This window comes from Macaca thibetana, chromosome 7 (genome assembly GCF_024542745.1).
Source record: "Macaca thibetana thibetana isolate TM-01 chromosome 7, ASM2454274v1, whole genome shotgun sequence".
NCBI lineage: Eukaryota > Metazoa > Chordata > Mammalia > Primates > Cercopithecidae > Macaca > Macaca thibetana.
The window spans coordinates 39,999,678-40,013,598 of NC_065584.1; the positions used below are offsets into that span (position 1 = coordinate 39,999,678).

General features: G+C 44.8%; 2 protein-coding genes across 7 annotated transcripts in view; one reads left to right on the plus strand and one right to left on the minus strand.

The window, feature by feature from the left end:
- The window catches only part of VTI1B (vesicle transport through interaction with t-SNAREs 1B), a 125,804-nt gene that overhangs the window by 101,730 nt on the left and 10,153 nt on the right, over positions 1–13,921 (plus strand). For 4 of the 6 annotated variants that reach the window (XM_050797076.1, XM_050797073.1, XM_050797075.1 and 1 more), the window contains exons 2-3: positions 996–1,229; positions 13,397–13,455. In XM_050797076.1, the coding sequence (XP_050653033.1) occupies positions 1,115–1,229; positions 13,397–13,455 (174 nt within the window). In that variant the 5' untranslated portion in view covers positions 996–1,114. Of the gene's footprint in view, positions 1–990; positions 1,230–13,396; positions 13,456–13,921 lie in introns of those variants that run through there. The other 2 variants (XM_050797078.1, XM_050797079.1) reach the window with 2 other exon arrangements.
- RDH12 (retinol dehydrogenase 12) overlaps positions 1–13,921 on the minus strand; it is a 340,678-nt gene that overhangs the window by 63,269 nt on the left and 263,488 nt on the right. The gene's annotated exons all lie outside the window — the stretch shown is intronic.

Genomic DNA, 13,921 nt, shown 5'->3' on the forward strand with positions numbered 1-13,921 from the left:
ACCTGTTGTGAACAAGTGCACGAGGCAGCCTAGCAGCTAGAGTATTTCGAGGTCATCCTAACTGGGTTCCACTTTTGAATTTTTGTTTTTTGGGTTTGTTTGGAGACAAGGTCACCCTCCACTTGGGAGCAAAGTCTCCCAAGCTGGAGTGCAGTGGTGGGAACTCTGCAATCTCAACCTTGTGGACTCAAGTAATCCTCCTGCTTCAGCCTCCGGGGTAGCTGGGGCCAAAAGTGCGCGCCACCTTGCCCGGCTCCTATTTTGGGTTTCCGGTAGTGCTCTCGCTATTGTGACCAGGCTGGTCTCGAACTACTGGGTTCAAGCAATCCTCCCACCTCGGCCTCCCAAAGTACTGGGATTACAGACGCGAGCCACTCGCCCGGCCGAGTTCCACCTCTGAAAGCTTGGGGAGCCGCTGGGCCTTCCAGGAAAAGTGCTCCACCTCCCGACTGCAGGCAGAGCCCCCGGCCCGGCTCTTTCCAGGGCCTAAAGCTAACATTCGGTCAAGACGCGAAATGAGGAATTCGGGTCAGGGTGGCAAAGCAAAGCGCGATGACAGTGAGGACGACGTCTAGACGCAAACACACATCAAATCGGGCCGAAGCCCGCTGTCGCCTCGCGGGCTAAACCTGGCACCCCGGGCAACGCGCGACTCCGGCACCAGACGCTCTCCGAGTCAAACTACATCCCCCGGCGTGCACTGCAGCGCCCGCCCCTGGCCGGCCGGCGGGGCCCGGGAGGAAGGCGGCCGAGCTGCCCGTCCCGCAGGTCCCCTAGGGCCCTTTCTCTGCGGCCTTTCCCCACCCCGGACCGGGCACTTCTCGGGCTCTGCGACTACCATTCGCCCCGCTCGCTCCCTCAGGAGTCGCCTAGGCCGCGCAGTCTGCCGCCTTCCCGTCAGGCCTTCGCGCCGGCGCTCCCGCAATCACGGGCTAGAGAGGGTGGGCGTTCCGGCTCGGGAGGACCCTTCTGCGGCCCCGGAAGAGCCTCGTCCTGGGCAGCGGTGGTGCGGCGGTCGCCGTTATGGCCACGGGACTAGGCGGCTGACCGCCGGGCTAGGAGAGGGCCCAGAGCCCCGAATCTGGGTGGCCGCTGCTCGAGCGCGTCCTGCGCCATGGCCGCCTCCGCCGCCTCCTCGGAGCATTTCGAGAAGCTGCACGAGATCTTCCGCGGCCTCCATGAAGACCTACAAGGGGTGCCCGAGCGGCTGCTGGGGACTGCTGGGACCGGTGAGGCGCGGGTGGGCCACGCCATGGGGAGCGCGGCCCCGCGCGCTTTGGAATTTTCCCCCACCTTCCTCCCAGACCCGGGCCCGCGTCTCCTTCCTCCGCGTCCTCAGACACGCCCCCTAGGGCTGGCTGGGTCGCAACCCCGGGTCTCCCTGCCACTGAGAGTGAATTGGGGACGCGCCCAGGGACGCGGGGTTCAGTTCCCTGGGTTCCTTCTATGGCCTTCCACATCTTCTCGTTTTTTTCCACTGCGGCAAACAGAGCAGAGGGGCTTTTACATCTGCGGTCCTGTAATGTAGCGTGGGTTTCTTTCGTAGCTGTTTTTGTTTGTTTTATGCATTTAGAAGCACTAGTCTCAAGACAGGTCTAGTTTTCACCAGACTGACAGAGGATCTGTAGCACAGAAAAAGGGTTAAAAACCCAAAGGAGTCATAATTTGGGGCGTTGGTATATACCTGTTATTGGAGGGTAGAGAGCTGGCCTTTAAAACCTTATGGTGGCGTTTAGATGTGGTCTTGTTTTGAACGTTTTTACTGCTGAGACTATTTACTACCCCTTCATTTCATGGTTCAGGTTGCTACAAGTTTTGTCTGGAGGAGCTAGAGTTTTCCGGCCCTAGATCCATAGGAAGACCTGCTATATGTAGTTCTTGGCCTCCGGATATATAGAACTTGATGGCAAGGACAAAACTTTGTTTTATTGCTTTTATTTAAGGATCAGAGCTTGAGTGTTTGCTCAACGAATTACTCAAGGTCATAGGAATTGAATGACTCTGGTGAGAATGAAATGCATGTATTTAATATATGTTTATTGTGAGGCTGCTGTGTGCCAGGCACTGTTCTAGGTGCTGGTGAATATTGCAAATTACAGTGAAAAAGACATGCACGCCCCCATTCTAGTGGGTAGGTGATAAACAATATATAACTATTAAGCGGCAGTGTTAAAGAATACAGGAAAATAAATCAGAGTAAAGGAATAGGGGATGGGACTTCAGTTTTATTTTATTATTATTATTATTTTTGAGACAGAGTCTTACTCTGTCATCCAGTCTGGAGTGCAGTGGTACGATCTCGGCTCACTGCAGCCTCCACTTCCCAGATTGAAGCAATTCTCCTGCCTCAGCCTCTGGAGTAACTGGGATTACAGTTGCGCCACCACCCCTGGCTAATTTTTTTTGTATTTTTAGTAGAGACGGGGTTTCACCATGTTGGCCAGGTTGGTCTCTAACTCCTGACCTCAAGCGATCCGCTTTCCTCGGGACTTCAGTTTTAAATAGGGCGGTTGTGAAAGTCCTCTCTGAGGAGATGGCATTTGAACTGAGACTTGAATGAAGAGAGGGAGTAAACCAGAAATCTGGGAGAAGTGAGTGTCAGAAGGAGGGAATAGCACTGCAAATGCCCTTAAGCGGAAATGAGCTTGGTGTGTTCAACGAAGAGCAGGAAGTTCCATTTGTTTGGGATGAAGTGAGCAAAGGAGAGAGGTAGGCAGGGCCAGATCATGTAGGGCCTTGTGGACCATGGTGAAAGACTTGTGCCTTTTTCTAAATATGATGGGATGCAGTTAAAATATATTGTGCAGAACCATTGTGGGATCTGATTTATGTGATTGAAAAGTTGACTGCAGGCAGGGCACGGTGACTCACACCTGTAATTCCAGTGCTTGGGGAAGCAGAGGCGGGCAGATCACTTGAGGTCAGGAGTTCAAGACCAGCCTGGCCAACATAGTGAAACCCTGTCTCTACTAAAAATACAAAAATTAGCCAGGCATGGTGTCAGTTGCCTGTAGTCCCAGCTACTCAGGAAGCTGAGGCAGGAGAATTGCTTGAACCCAGGAGGCAGAGGTTGCAGTGAGCCGAGATCCTGCCGCTGCACTCTAGTCTGGGCAACAGAGCAAGACTCTGTCTCAGAAAAAAAAAAAAAAAAAGGAAAAGAAAAGACTGCAGGCTAGGCGTGGTGGCTCACACCTGTAATCCCAGCACTTGGGGAAGCTGAGTTAGGAGTATTGCTGTATTGAATGATTTTGAGACCAGCCTGGGCAACGTGGTGAAACGCCATCTCTACAAAAAATACAAAAATTAGCCAGGCATTGTGGTGCGTGCCTGTAGTCCCAGCTCCTGGGGAGGCTGAAGTGGGAGGATCACTTGCGCCCTGGAGCTGGAGGTTGCAGTGAGCCAAGATCGCACCACTGCACTCTAACCTGGATGACAGAGCAAGACTCTGTCTAAAAAAAAAAAAGTAGACTGCATTTTCAACCTGGCACTGAGTTAATTTTTGCAATGCCCATTTCTATAAGGCTAAATAATGCAAAAGAACATTGCTTGAAAAATAGAAAATTGAATTCATTATTACTATGGTTTGAATGTCCCCTCTAAAACTTATGTTGAAATTTATTTGCCATTTTAATCGTGTTAAGAGGTGGGACCCATAAGAAATGATTAGACCATGAGGGCTCCATCCTCAGGGATTGGATTGTTATCCTGAGAGTGGGTTGGTTGCTGAGAGAGTGGGTTAGTTCAGCCCTCTCCTGCTTGCCTGCTCTCTTGATCTGTTGCTCTTCCACCTTCTGCCATAGGGTGACACATGGGTAGCAAGAAGGCCCTTGAAAGAATCAGGCGCCTCAGCCTTGGGCTTCCCAGCCTCCGGAACTCTGAGAAATACATTTCTTTTCTTTATAAATTACCCAGACTCAGCTATTCTGTTATAGCAACATAAAGCTAAGATAGTTACATTCACGTTTGTTGTCTCCCCAGCCTTTTTCTCCATCCTGCAAAGAGGACAGTCGGAAATATGTGATTTTTTTTTTTTTTTTTTTTTTTTTTTTGAGACAGAGTCTTGCTCTGTCACCCAGGCGGTGATACAATCTCAGCTCACTGCAACCTCCACCTCCTGGGTTCAAGCGATTGTCATGCCTCAGCCTCCCGAGTAGCTGGGATTACAGGCGCATGCTGCCACACCCAGCTAATTTTTGTATTTTTAGTAGGCATGGGGTTTCACCGTGTTGGCCAGGCTGGTCTCAAACGCCTGACCTCAAGTGATCCACCCGCTTCGGCCTCCCAAAGTGCTGAGATTACAGGCGTGAGCCACTGTGCTCAGCAGAAATAGGTGAATTTCTACCCAACCACAAAATATTCTTTTTTTTTTTTTTTTTTTTTTTTTTTTTTGAGACGGAGTCTCGCTCTGTCACCCAGGCTGGAGTGCAGTGGCCGGATCTCAGCTCACTGCAAGCTCTGCCTCCCGGGTTCACGCCATTCTCCTGCCTCAGCCTCCTGAGTAGCTGGGACTACAGGCGCCTGCCACCTCGCCCGGCTAAGTTTTTGTATTTTTAGTAGAGACGGGGTTTCACTGTGTTACCCAGGATGGTCTCGATCTCCTGACCTCGTGATCCGCCCGTCTCGGCCTCCCAAAGTGCTGGGATTACAGGCTTGAGCCACCGCGCCCGGCCCCAACCACAAAATATTCTAAGTTGCTGGCAACAGACATAGTTGTAAATAAAGTATATACATATCCCTAGAATTGTAATAAGAAGTCCAGCAACTTTACCTCTTATTCACTGCCTCGTTCACACTGCTCAATAAGTATTTGTTGAATAAACTGAATTTATCTAAGCAAACACATGGTGCCTCATCTCTGAATCCATCTTTTTCTAGTTCAGAGACCACATTATAAAGTTTTCAGCACTTTAATGCCCATCATGAATTATTAGGCACAGCATAATGTACATAATACAGCCCTTGCATGTAGCTTATGCTGTGTAATTGAATTAAGTTATTTTTCAATAAACACTGAGAATTATTATGTATCAGCCACTGTCTGGGTCCTGAAGACTTCCAGAGTACTTACCTTAAAAAGAAACAAACGGCTGGGCACAGTGGCTCATGCTTGTAATCCCATCACTTTGGGAGGCCTAGGCGGGCGCATCACAAGGTCAAGAGATAGAGACCATCCTGGTAAACATGGTGGAACCTTGTCTCTACTCAAAATACAAAAATTAGCTAGGTGTGGTGACATGCGCCTGTAGTCCCAGCTACTCAGGAGGCTGAGGCAGGAGAATTAACTGAACCCAGGAGGTGGAGATTACAGCCAACAGAGCGAGACTCCATCTCAAAAAAAAAAAGTAAACAAACTTACAACAAAGTGTGTGATTAATTCTAAAATAAAGTTCTCAGAGACCATAAAAAAGGCTGGACTTGAGCATGGGGAAGAGAGGGGAAGCTTCAAAAAACTTCAAACTGAATATAACGGGTTAAATGGGAGTTTGCTAAACAGGGGAAATGCAAAGAGGCAACACAGGAGTTAAAAAATGGAATACCCCCAACTCTGGAGCTTAGAATGTATATGGGAAAGTAGTAGTAGATGGGGCAGGTGAAACAGCCAGATTGTGAGGGGATCTTAGTGTGACATTGAGACGTTTGGACTTGATATGGAAAGTCAGTAAAGGACTTAAAGCAGTTGATTGATGTGGATTTTCTTTTAGAAGGAGGGCATTAATGGCTAGACAGAGGATGAGAGAGATCTCAAGAATCTGGGTATAGGGGACTGTGTTAAGAGCCTTTTGGGCAGTTGCCTTGGTAACACAGGAATTTGTTTGACACAGGGTCTCACTCCTGTCTCCTGTCATCCAGGCTGGAGTGCAGTGGCACCATCACTGCTCACTGCAGCCTTGGCTTCCCAAGCTCAAGTGATCCTCCCACCTCAGCCTCCTGGGTAGCTGGGGCCGCAGGCGCATGCCCCTAGGCCTGGCTAATTTTTTGTAATTTTAGTAAGGGTCTCCCATGTTGTCCAGGCTGTTGTCGAGTTCCTGGGCTTAATTAAGATCCACCCACCTCAGCGTCTTAAAGTGCTGGGGTTACAGGTGTGAGCTACAGTGCCCGGCCCAAGAGGTGGTTTTGAGGCAGAAATTAGGAAGAAAGATTCCAGGGTGTCTGCATTTTTTCACTTGGTCAACTGGGTGAACGATGAACTTAAATAAGAAACATAAGAGGAGAGGCAGAGTTTGGGTTGTGGATGAGAATATCAAAGGTACCTGCAGAACAGAGATCATGACATAATATATGTCCATTCTAGCCTCACAGAGTATTTCTTCATGGGTGCAGCACACCAACATGGCACATGTATACATATGTAACAAACCTGCACATTGTGCACATGTACCCTACAACTTAAAGTATAATAAAAATAAAAATAAATAAATAAATAAATAAAATAAAACATGGGGGCCAGGTGTGGTGGCTCATGCCTGTAATCCCAATATTCTGGTATGGTGGCTCGTGCCTGTATTCCCAATATTTTGGGAGGCTGAGGCAGGAGGATTGCATGAGGCCAAGAGTTGGAGACCAGCCTTGGCAACATGGTGAGACCTATCTCTACAAAAATATATATATATATTAGCTGAGTGTGGTGCTGCTCACCTGTAGTCCCAGCTGCTCAGGAGGCTGAGGCAGGAGGATCACTTGAGTCTAGGAGTTTGAAGTTTTAGTGAGCTGTCATCATATCATTGCACTCTAGCCTGGGTGACAGAGCAAGACTTTGTCTCTAAAATTAATAATAAAACATTTATGAAGAAATATGTGAATTGAGAGGCCATATAGTATAATATTTAACAGCAAGAATTCAAGAGCCAGATTGCCTGAGTTTAAATCCACCTTTTAGTAGCAGTGTGACCTTGGACAGGTTACTTTAACCCAATTAGTTTTCCCTGAAAAATGGGGATAAATTTTAGTGTCTACTTCACAGGGTTTTTGTGAGGAGTAAATGAGTTAATATATGTAAAGTCCTTAGAATACTGGTAATATAGATAATAGAACTACTAGCCGTGTTATTTAAATGAAAACTAAGAATACCAGCCCTGTATACAACTACTCTTACCTTTTTCTTTTTTTTTCCAGAGCACTTATTTTCTGACGTATTAGACACTTAGTACATTTATGATATTTACAGTATGTTGTTTGTCTTCCTTTCACTAGGACAGTGGTTTCATTGTGGTCCATGAACCAGCAGCATCAGCATCATCTGGGAACTTGTTAGAAATGCAAATTCTTGGGCCCAACCCCAGACCTATTGAATCAGAAACTTTTAACAAGCAGTGTGTTTTCACAGCCCTCCAGGGGGTTTCTGATGAAGGCCAAGTGTGAAAGCCACTGAGCTAGAATATAAGCTCAATATTATGTCTTTTTTTCACTGTGTTTCCTAAGAACCAGATGCCTAGCACAGACTAGGTGCTCCATAGGTATCTGTTGGATGATGGAATATGTGAGTAGTGTGAATTGTTGGAAAGAAAATATTAATATATGATTGTGATTTGTTTCTATTCTACTGTTGTCCACATTTTCATTACTTTAAAAATGGGTATATTCTACCTATTAAAACAACAAAAACAGTATTTCTCCAAAGTACAGTCTCCATTCACTTTCTGCCTTTGAAGGATATTAGAGACAATGTGTCCTATTTTAGGAAGTTTTTGTGGCAGTGACTGTCCATTACCACATACAATAATTATTAATCCATTTAATATCTCATTAAGTACATATGGCCATAATTTCTAGTCTTGGTTTTACAATCTCTGAAGAGTTCTCTCCAATTACTTTGGAGTACTATAATGTGCTATAATTTCTTAATCTAATCAATAATGTTAAATGCCTGTGGTCATGGTTTCTAGTTTTGTTTTTGTCATACCTGAAGACGTCTCTCCATATGTCTTAATGGGTATCGTAAAAATATTCAAAGTTTTCCATTTTAAATCATTTAGATCAGTATGTATAACACAAGACCCTATTATTTTTGGAGCCAGAAAAAATAATCACTATGGAGTACTGTAGTCAGCTGACCGATAAACACTAATTACTTATAGACTGTAGAATTTCAACTATTCTAACTCCTCAAATTTTCTACTGAATTTTGTGTTTGCTCTTAGGTTTTTGTAAGTATTTACTTTCAGAAACAATGGTGGTTCCTATTTATTGAGCCCTTATATTTAGCACTTGCTAAGTGAATGTTATGTGTATTATTTCTTTTAACCCTTTCAAACAACCCTTATGAGGTCAGTAGTCTTATAGTCCCTATTTGCAGATGAGAAAACAGGTTGGTTGAGAGGAATCTGTTGCTTTTAACTCCTGCATGGTGTGGGATCTAGTCAACTGTCAAGGTATAGAAATAAAGGGTGTAAGTCCTCCATTTTGCCACAGTGAGGCGCCAAAAGCAAAGTAACCACATATTTATGAGCTGGTGAAACTGAAGTTATTTCCACAACTTTAAAGGGCCAAGATTAGGCATTATTGGACTGGAAATTCAAACCCCCATAAGGAAGAGAGGCTGCTCACCTTGGTCAGACATTAAGGTAGGCTTTCTGTAGTTCTGTTTTTCAGAGCTGTCTGTTTCTATTTTACTCCATGTCAGCATCCACCCAGTTTCCCAAAGGAGACAGAGTTGGTCCCAGAGAGTCCCTCACATGTGACTGATTTGGGCAGGCTTGTGGGGTGGGGGATAATGGTATTTGAAGTGGTTCATTCTTGCTCATGGTGCACATTCTTCCCAGGATGCCACCTTGCTGATTGTGACATCAATTCTAACTCCCTAAAAAGAGGAAGAGGTGTTTTGTTTTTTAAGCAAATTTTTTCCAGTTGTTAAAGGCTATACCCTGGGCGCACAAAAATGCCCCTCAGTTGTGTACCGTATACAGTTGTTTACTGTACAGAAAAGCCTTGGACTGGGAGTCAGCAGACTTGCACTCCAGAACTAGTGCTGCCGTACATTTGCTGTTCTGACGACTGGGGAGGCACTCCGTTTCTCCAGGGTCTAGTGTCCTCAGTGGTAAAGGCAGGAAGTTAGACTAGATGATCGCTGAGGTACATCCTAGTTCTAGCATTCATTGGTTTCATAATTCTGAGCCTGAAGAATTTTTGAAAAGCAGCTGTCGATCCCTCTCAGTTGGGTAGAGATCAGCTTCTTGAATAATCTGCCTCCCTGGCTTTATTATCACAAGAAATGATTTCAAAGGCTTCTGTTTTGTTTTGTTTTAAATCTTAGAAGTCCAGAAAGGATCTCATAAATGTAGTGAAGTTCCAAGGCTTTTCTGTACAGTAAACAACTGTATACGGTACACAACTGAGGGGCATTTTGTTTTAAAAAAGTATGTTAAGTTATAGAGCACTCATAAGAGGAAAGTGTTTTATGAAATCAGGTAGGAAACGGAATATTCCAGCACACAGAAGTTAGTGAAAGGAGAGAGGTTCTGTGGTCTTCTTCTCCCCCTTTCATTTATGTAGTTACTTTCCTGGAATCATTCTAGAATTTGCCTCTTGAGAATGCAGATTTTCATACCCATTAACAAAGGAAGAATAAAGGAGGAGACTTTATGACTAAACACAGTTGTAGAAAAATCTAGGAAAGGAACGAGCTAGGAAGGGAATGTACGTATGTGTACAGTACTGCTTCCTACTGTCTGGCTTGGATCAGGAGTGAGCATGCCTGAATTTGGAGATGTGCGGACTCAGAGCAGTGATGATGCTCAGCACTTTTGGGACAGCTTATTACAAAGTGATATAATACTGCTCCGTGGAAGTAGCCGTTTTTGACTGAAGGTATTATTTCAGTACTGGTAGCTAAGAACACAACCCCCTCACAGATAGTAATAGCTGCTTTGGTGCTCATTTCAGTTACATCATAGATGGTCAAGAGTCATACTGTTTGCCGTGGTGAACCTTCCCCTACTTTTTTTTTTTAAAACAACAAACAGAGCCATGGGTTTTGTGAGTAATATGGAGAAAAATGTCTGGAGTATCTTGTGTATATTAAGGGGGTGTCACACAACAATGAATGAGACGTAGTAAAGAGTGTGTTGTCATTTGCGCTTTCAGGCAGTAGCCGTATCTAAGGAGGTTTATAGTTCTAGGATCTATGGCACAGTAAAAATGACAAAATAAATTTATGTGTTTCAGAGGAACTTGGTCTCAAGTTGAGATTATAGAACATATGCATCTAAAATGATTTATGGTCACTTAAAAAGTAGGATACATGGACAGGTGTGGTGGCTCACACCTGTAATCCCAACACTTTGGGAGGCTGAGGTTGAGGATTGCCTGAGTCCAGGAGTCAAGACTAGCTTCGGCAACTTGTGAGGTTGCCATGAGATAGTGAGGCCCCATCTCTATCAAAAAAAAAATTAGCTGGGTGTGGTGACTTGCACCTGTAGTCTCAGTTACTTGGGAGGATGAGGCAGGAGAATTGCTTGAGCAGGTGGGAGGATTGCTTCAGTCTGGGAGGTCGAGGCTGCAGTGAGCCGTAATCATGCCACTGCACTCCAGCCTGAGTGAAACTGTCTCAAAAAAAAAAAAAAAAAAAAGATACAACTGACATTAGATGCTGTTGTGGTTAACAAAATGTAAATCCATATAAAGCATTACAGTGACATTACATCTTATGTAGGATTGGATTCAAAAGTCGGGGCTTGACCAGGTACAGTAGCTCACGCCTGTTATCCCAGCACTTTGGGAGGCAGAGGTGGGTGGACCACATGAGGCCAGACTGGCCAACATGGTGGAACCCCCTCTCTACCAAAAGAATAGAAAAATTAGCTGGGTGTGGTGGCACACTCCTGTAATCCCACCACTCAGGAGGCTGAGGCACGAGAATCACTTGAACCCGGGAGTTGGAGGTTGCAGTGAGCTGAGATGATGCCACTGCAGTCCAGCCTGGGCAACAGAGTGAGGCACAGTCTGAAAAAAAAGTCAGGTCTTAAGATGAAAATCAGAGTAGACAAATCATCTAAGAAAATCTCAGGACAGCAACTGAATACCCACAGACTATTTCTTCATAAGCCCAGCTCATCTGTTCTCTTTGCAGTGGAATGGCCGAGGTGGATGGATCACTTGAGGTCAGGAGTTTGAGATCAACCTGGCTAACATGGCGAAACCCTGTCTTTACTAAAAATACAAAAAAATTAGCCAGGCATGGTGGTGGGCGCCTGTAACCCCAGCTGCTCGGGAGGCTGAGGCAAGAGAATTGCTTGAACCTGGGAGGCGGAGGTTGCAGTGAACCGAGACCAAGCCACTGCATTCCTGTCTGGGCGACAGAGTGAGACTCTGTCTCCAGAAAAAAAAAAAAAAAAAAAAAAAAAAAAAAAAAGGTTGCTCTTTAGTTAGTGGAAGTGCTGCTGGCTTGTGTTTAGGCGTCACATTGAAAAATACATAGCTGTAAAAGACCATATCCCCATACATGCTACAGCATAGATGAACCTTGACTTTATGCTAAGTGAAATAAGCTACACACAAAGGACAAATACTGTATGATTCCACTTAACAGTGTACCTGGAGTAGTGAAATTCATGGAATGGGGAGATGTTTAATGGGTATGGAATTTCAGTTTGAGATGATAAACAAGTTCTGGAGAACAGTTAGTTGTGATGGCTCCACAACGGTGTGAATGTACCTAGCCACTAAGCTATACACTTACAAATGGCAAATTTTATGTTACATGTATTTTGCCACAATTTAAAAAAGAAACAAAGACTATATCCCCAGACTATGAAGGTACTTCCAAAAGACGAGTTCAAAAAGTCGGAGGTTGCAGTGAGCCGAGATCACCTCACTGCACTCCACTCTGTCTTGAAAAAAACAAACAAACATTGTAAACGATGGTAACTTTGTGGTGATAAGTAGATTATGTGTAGATTTCCAGGGAGAACATTCATTTGGATGTATAAATTGTTTTTAAAAAATCAAGCTCCTCATAAACAGAGTTAATTTTTGCTTGTTAGATATGAAGGGATGACCTACTTCCTCATTTTATAGTCAGTGAAGGAGGAGGTGCAGTCCCAAAGAAATGAAGGAAATTATCCAAGTTTACATGCTGAGTCAGGCCTGAACCTGGCACCAGAACCTCACCCCCCTGACTAACCAGGAAAGGCATTTGTATGCCTTTGCCCCATACAAATGTTTACCAGGTGACAGCATTCTGGTACCACCTTCATAATTTTTGCCATCCAAGTATCATTATTATGTCACTTACATTTTCTTTTCTTTTTTTTTTTTGAGGTGGAGTCTCGCTCTGTAGCCCAGGCTGGAGTGCAGTGGCACAATCTTGGCTCACTGCAAGCTCCGCCTCCCAGCTTCATGCCATTTTCCTGCCTCAGCCTCCCGAGTAGCTGGGACTACAAGCGCCCACCACCACACCTGGCTAATTTCTTGTATTTTTTAGTAGAGATGGGGTTTCACTGTGTTAGCCAGGATGGTCTTGATCTCCTGACCTCATGATCTGCCCACCTCGGCCTCCCAAAATGCTGGGATTACAGGCGTGAGCCACTGTGCCTGGCCTTGTCACTTACATTTTCTTTGTGTCAACTTATTTCATGTAAAATACATTTATTTAAAACAACGTTATTTAAAAATGAAACTTGCTATCATATTTTTAGATGGAAAACCTGTAGTATAAGTGATCAGAAAATACAATGAAGACAATACTGTTTTAGTTAGATGTTGTTGTTTTGAAGCTGAAGCCTGTTCTATTTTTGTTCAAAGGGGAGATTAGTAATTTTTAGGTATTAAAGATACAGTTAACCAAAGGGATGGAATGGGAAAGGCTGAAAGGAGAATGAATAACGTCTCATTGTTTGAGTCATTACCAGTGCCACACCCAGAGAAAAACAAGCACCATACCAGGCAGTCTCCCAGCAAGCAGATTGGATAGAATTTTTAATTTGTTTTGCAGAAAAGTAGTAGATACGAGTTAACATAGAAGTGCTTCACTGTGGGAGTGAAGTTAGGGGGTTTCAGAGAGTCACTATTGATAAACATTCTTTTTTTTTTTTTGAGACGGAGTCTCGCTTTGTCGCCCAGGCTGGAGTGCAGTGGCGCAATCTCGGCTCACTGCAACCTCCACCTCCTGGGTTCAAGCATTTCTCTACCTCCGTCTTCCAAGTAGCTGGGATTACAGGTGCCTGCCACCATGCCCGGCTAATTTTTGTATGGTTAGTAGAGACGGGGTTTCACCAGGTTGGCCAGGCTGGTCTTGAATTCCTGACCTCGTGATCCACCTGCCTTGGCCTCCCAAAGTGCTGGGATTACAGGCATGAGCTACCAAGCCCTACCATAGGAAGCTTATTCTAAGCAGAGGGAATGTCCTTTACAAATGTGTGGAAATAGTAATAAGCATTTGAAACTTATCTATCTTTTCTAGAAGAGAAGAAGAAGTTGATCAGGGATTTTGATGAAAAGCAACAGGAAGCAAATGAAACGGTGAGAACAAGGAACAAATTTTGTTTCTTCTACCTGGTGTTGGTCTTTTCCAGAAGTAATGCTATGAACTGATCACAGATTAACTGTTCCTGTCCATTGATCTTGATTTTGACTATTTCTTACTAAATGAAGCCAGTTGATGGGGATGGTTGTTGAGGGGGTTTGACAAACACAAATGGGTAAAGCCTGAAGACGCTTGTGAAATATGACTCTTTGGTAATATATTGCTGATGTGAGTAGTGAGGGCATTCTCATACTTTTACCCAAGCAGTCTTTTAAAATCTGTTGTTTCTTTTGCTTGTTTGTGTTTTTGAGACGGAGTCTTGCTCTGTCGCCCAGGCTGTAGTGCAGTGGGCAATGTCGGCTCACTGCAAGCTCCACCTCCTGGGTTCACGCCGTTCTCCTGCCTCTGCCTCCCGAATAGCTGGGACTACAGGCAGGCACCACCACATCCTACTGATTTTTT